This window comes from Trachemys scripta, chromosome 3 (genome assembly GCF_013100865.1).
Source record: "Trachemys scripta elegans isolate TJP31775 chromosome 3, CAS_Tse_1.0, whole genome shotgun sequence".
NCBI lineage: Eukaryota > Metazoa > Chordata > Testudines > Emydidae > Trachemys > Trachemys scripta.
Window position 1 is genome coordinate 32745330 of NC_048300.1, and position 6000 is coordinate 32751329.

Below are 6000 nucleotides of genomic sequence, written 5' to 3' on the forward strand. Positions count from 1 at the left end.
CACAGTTTCAAAGAGCTATTAAACATGCAGGTTGTTTAAAGCTGAAAACAAGAACTTTTAATGCATTAAGAGAATTCATATCAGATTGTTAAAATATTTTGAGCTAACTTTTCAAGCTATGCATTTTAAGGGATTATCTAGCCCCAAACTACATTTGCTCTTGATGGCCAACAGAAAGTCCATGAGTCACTCAAGGCACGTAACCACTGTGGCTACTGCTGTCCTCTATTTAAGTGAGAAATAATTGTATTTTTTTACAGTAGCACAGCTGTGAGCAATTTGACACCGGGAGAATCCTGACTTAACTGAAGTCAATGGCAGAACTCCCATTGTTTTAAATGGAATCAAAATTTCACTCACAGTCTAACCCTGCCCAGCTGGGCTCAGTGGAATCATGTTGGCTTGTGAGAATCATGGGACCCAGTGTATTCCTAATGCTCTATGATGAGGGAAGTGGGTGGGTCCTTTTCAGGCTGGCTGATGACAGTGACTCAAATATGGGTAAGGTACATTTATTTATAACTATGATTCTCAGGTATTTGCATTGCTCTGTGTTGTCTTATGCACTCTTTTTATATACATAAGGCCAAATTCTGCCCTCAAGTAAAGTAAATAGGACTACTTATGCTGTGGTTCCTATGCTGTGGAGATGCCTTCTGCAAGCAGCTGAGCTTCCTCAGCTCACAGATAGTGCTTAGCCCTGCATTCCTCTCACTTCAGTGGATTTACACTAGGGATGCACTTGGCCCAATATTGGACTCTCTGTAGCCTAAACATGTGCATTTTTAAGTGATTGGAAACAAAAATCTGCATCTGTTATCACAACGTAAGCTATCAAACCCACAGGAGAACAAGAAGTTGTTACAACCCAGGATGGGCTCCATCTGGTGGGCACTCACCAGGCTGCTGTAGTGGACCTAGGCTTGTGTCCCATGTGCTCTTCTCTTTCTCGGGCTGGGCAGAGTTTAGGCAGTATCTCTCTGGTGCTGGACCTCTAATCATATGCTCCAGGTGCAGACCCCATGTCTGATACCTCTCTTGCTAGTGCGACCCAACAGTCCAAATGAAAGGGCCCAGAAGCTAGTTCCAGCTCTCCCAAAGCAGTTGTTGAGTCCCATCAGAACTGCAGACCCTCTGCTTTACAGCTTTACCCTACAAGGGCTATGTGACAGTGAAGTCACATAACAGACTCTGCAAAAAAATTGTACACACATGCTGTTAGGCAGTACAAAAGATATGTATATCTTCAGAAAAAACAAGAACTGCATGCAGATTTCTGCCTCAGTTTCCTCACCACCCTAAGAGCCGCAGGACATCCTGGATTATTCTGCCCCTGGTTTACTCATAAGAACATAAGAATGACCATACTGGGTCAGACCAAAGTTCCATCTAGCCCAGTATCCTGTCTTCTGACAGTGGCCAATGCCAGGTGCCCCAAAGGGAATGAACAGAATAGGTAATCAAGTGATCCATCCCCTGTTGCCCATTCCCTGCTTCTGGCAAACAGAGGCTAGGGAAACCATCCCTGTCCATCCTGGCTAATAGCCATTGATGGACCTATCCTCCATGAACTTATCTAGTTCTTTTTTGAATGCTATTATAGTCTTGGCCTTCGCAACATCCTCTAGCAAGGTGTTCCAGAGGTTGACTGTGCATTGTGTGAAAAAAATACTTCCTTTTGTTTGTTTTAAAGCTGCTGCCTATTAATTTCATTTGGTGACCCCTAGTTCTTGTGTTATGAGGAGGAGTAAATAACACTTTCTTATTTACTTTCTCCACACCAGTCATGATTTTATACACCTGTTTCATATCCCCCCCAGTCATCTCTTTTCCAATCTGAAAAGTCCCAGTCTTCTTAATCTCTCCTCATATGGCAGCCGTTCCATACCCCTAAGCATTTTTGTTGCCCTTTTCTGAGCCTTTTCCAATTCCAATATATCTTTTTTGAGATGGGGCGACCACATCTGCACACAGTATTCAAGATGTACCATGGATTTATATAGAGGCAATGTGATATTTTCTGTCTTATTATCTATCCCTTTCTTAATGATTCCCAATGTTCTGATTGCTTTTTGAACTGCTGCTGCACATTGAGTGGATGTTTTCAGAGAACTATGCACAATAACTCCAAGATCTCTTTCTGGAGTTGTAATAGCTAATTTAGACCCCATCATTTTAGATGTATAGTTGGGATTATGTTTTCCAATGTGCATTACTTTGCATTTATCAACATTATCATCTGCCTTTTTGTTGTCCAGTCACCCAGTTGTTGCTCCCCCTTTTCTTTGCTGGAGCGAGTCCTTTTTAAAAATTGCAGTCCTCTTTGTCTGGCGACCACTCTGAGCTGCTTCAGGTCCCTCATCAAGTGATCTGTTGCTTGGTCACAAGCTCACCTGGAAGCACAGTTTCCCCTATGTAGTGGCCAGCTCGCTGACTTAGAGATCTTCCATTTGAATGGAAGACTATCCAAGTTAATGACTCTTGATCCCCTTCCACTGTTAGCTCTCTGCTGGGCACAGGACTTTCTACTGGACCTCAAAATGGAGCTTCACAAGAGTGAAGATGTACTACTGTTTAAAGTCAAAATGTCATTCACAAAACAAAATATAGTTTGTAGGGCCCAGAGCCCCAAAGGGACTTAGGCATTGCAATGCTCAATGTCACAGCACCTAACTTTTAGTCTCCTAGAAAAATCATAGGAACAATACTGATCCACAAAGCTGAGTTAGGCACCAGCTCCTATACAATGAATGGGGAGAGAGAGGCACTTTAGAATGTGATCCACAAAACGCAGCACACTGGGAATGGGGGGGGGGGAGCTGCCTACGATAGCCCATAGGAGATGCTGACAAAAAGGGAGCTGCTAAGCTCCAACATTCTCAGGAAGATAGTCACCTATCTTTGCTTAGCAGTCCATGAATGGCAACATGCCACCTGCAGTCAGGCAGCTTAGGCACCTAAAGTGTTCCTTGGAGGTATGAGTTAGGCACGTGCCTGGTCCACACAAAACAGCCAGATGTGGAGGAGCCCACCTTATAACTTTTAGTTTGGTGGTTAGAGCAGTCACCTGGGATGTAGGAGAGCCAGATTCAATTCCCCCTCTTCCCAATGGGGCAGAAAGGATTTGAACGAGAGTTTCCCACCACCTCTCAGGAGGGTGTTCTAACCACTGAGCTGTGGGATACTCTCAGACTTGCCTCTTGAAGCTATTTCATTGTGGAGAAATAATGAAAGTAGCTGGAGCAAGGGTGGGTCTCCCACTTCCTAGGTGGCTGCCTTAACTACTGGATTACAGAAATCTTTTAGGGTAGATTGTGCCTGGCCCAGGCATAAGGAGCTTAGAAGATATGAGGACCCACAGGCAGTTACAGTCCTCTTGCTCATGCCCCCTGGACTGCTTGACCTCCCAATATGATGAAGGAATGTGTGACGCAGCACTCACTACCATGCTCACTCTCCTTTAGAGAGGTTTATTAGTCCAAACATAAGCACATAGCAGATAGACAGTTCCTCAGCTCACCATGTGTCCTAGAGTTTCACAGCCTCCCCTCCCGGGGCCAGCCAGTTGCCTTCTCAGGGCCAGTTCTCATTCAGGCAGCCCTACCCTCCTTCTGGAACACCAGCCCAGGGTTACCTCCCTGAGCACCTAGCTCTTGTTCCAGGGATCCGCCACCAGCCTGATCAAGTCATTCCTCCTCTGCCTGCCCTCTGACAGGCCTTGATAGCTCTAAGTGTAGTCCTGTCCTCTTTAGTTGGTTGATTTGAGCTCACCTGCTCTGACACAGGAACTGTGGCTGGAGGATGAAAAGCCATGGCAGAAATGGTACATATGTGCACTAGTGTGGGTTTTGTGTAGTATAACAGCATTAATTATTGTAATCAGATAAAATATGTAAACAGAATATTTCACCTTAATTTGACACCAGAAGAGAAGCTATGAATTGTTCCAGCTGGTGGGAATGCACCTTTAAGAAATCCACTTTTGGTTGTGTTGTAGAAAGAAGGGCCAGGGCCAGGTGAATATGAAATGAAGGAAAAACCACCTCATCCTGTATCTTCATGTTTCCAGTCCAAAGTGCCTAGGTTGCAGCCAGTCCGTTCAGTAAGTAGTTCTGAAATATGAACCAATCTATAGGGTATGTCAACTGCCTGAAATTAATCATGCAGAGTCAGTGTTTAAAGCAACAGTTACAAAGTATCACTCTGAGACAGTTACTAGTGATTAGAAAGGTAGGACTTTGGACTAAAGAAAGAACACACTTCAAAGGAATGTTAGCTACAAAAAAACTTTGGAAACTAGTATGAGCTATGGAATATTTCCCCCTTTCAGCCACTGGGGTAAATCCAGCCTATGTTGGTAGCCACCCAAAGTCATCCTAGTTCTCTGCCAGCTATTGGGTGGCCTATATGGAATAGGTTTGTTGTGTCAATTTGGTTTATAAGCTTTTCTTGGGGAGCAAGGAGGGAGACAGAGAGAACTTTTGGAGAAAAACTAAATTACATTGTTGTGTGAGAATACAGGAGGCTGAGGAAAGTCAGTGTAGCCTGACGAAGAGGTGCAAAGTGATTGCACACTTGAGGAGTCATAGACCACCTATCATGGCCTTCAAAAACATTAAGAATGTGAAAGGGAATTATGGGGTTTCTGAGTAGGAATAAACTTTGGGAACAGAGCTTGTTCCCTCCCACAATCTCATTTTCTTTGGTAGAGCCACATCATATGTTAAATAGCATTGCCTTGTGTTTTCAATAAAGTGTGTGAAGCTTTCTATGACCAGGCAGCTACTGTGATGTGACTGCTCCTTGTTACACTGATCAGAATCATCTCATTATTACTTTGTTCTCCCCTGTCAGACTGTCATATCCACCTCTTGTTTTTCATCTTGAACTTTGGCACTGATTCTGCACATGCTTATGCAAATATGTAACTTTAAGCACATGAGCAGATACATTGAAATCAGTTGGATTACACACATGCATAAATATTTAAACTATAGGGGTCTCTTTGTAAGCTCTTTCTGGACCATCTCTTTATTATTGGAGGCAGCAGGACCTAGAAGATAGATTACTGAACTGGGACTTGGGAGATCTTGTTTCTATTCCCAGCTTTGACACTGGCCTGCTGGGTGACTATGGGCAAGTCATATCACTGCTCTGTGACTTGGTTTCCACATCTGTAAAATGGGGATCATGATACCTACCCCATTTGCAAAGTGTTTTGACAAATACAGCCGAAGACTGCTATACGAGAGCTAAGTATTATTATCTGTTTGCTCAATGAGGCCTGATCCCTATTTACAGCCTTAGGCACTAGTGCAATATAAATATTACAAGTAGTAATAATGATACGTATTTTCCTTTTGCACTGCTACTAATGGGGTATATTGTTCTTTATTCCACACACATCTCCCTCATTTACTTACTTGTTTCTTTCATTTTTATAGAAAATACCAGGTCCAGGAGCTTATGAGCCCACAAGGCAGTTTCCAAAGCAACCACGAACTATTGCGAGCTTGGGTCACGAGCACAGCATCTTCTTTAGCAACACATTTGGGTTTTAGAATAAAAGAAAGCCACATCCTCTCCCTCCGTCCTTAGAAACCCATTCTTCACCCCTCTGTATTTGCCTATGATGCTCTTACCATTAGAAACTCAGCATTTGCCAACAGTTAACAAACTGGGACCTGAGCTAGAGCAGGAAATAAATGTGCTAAATATAGACAAAGTGGGGGAGCCATTGGCAAATGTTGCCTCTTCAGTGGCAACCACAGTATGTGTGGTGTCCCGCCCCTCCCCCCCCCCCCCCCCCCACCAGGGGTGCTGTGATATTTCATATTTGTAAGGTGTTATGTGCGTGTTTAAGTATTAGGCATGGAGCACTGGAGGGAAAAGAGGGCAGGAGGTAACAGGAACAGAGGTAGATGGAGGATTTGAGAAGGAAGTTGGAAGTAATTGAGAGACTGAAAGGAGAGACAGAGGAGTTAGAGGAGAAAGAGATCA

General features: G+C 43.8%; 1 protein-coding gene across 1 annotated transcript in view; it reads left to right on the plus strand.

Moving 5' to 3' along the window:
* STPG4 (sperm-tail PG-rich repeat containing 4) overlaps window positions 1-5716 on the plus strand; it is a 28961-nt gene extending 23245 nt beyond the window's left edge. Inside the window, exons 6-7 of the mRNA XM_034764407.1 lie at window positions 3998-4102; window positions 5445-5716. Of these exons, the coding sequence (XP_034620298.1) occupies window positions 3998-4102; window positions 5445-5561 (222 nt within the window). The 3' untranslated portion in view covers window positions 5562-5716. The remainder of the gene's footprint in view (window positions 1-3997; window positions 4103-5444) is intronic.
* Window positions 5717-6000: the final 284 nt, after the last annotated feature.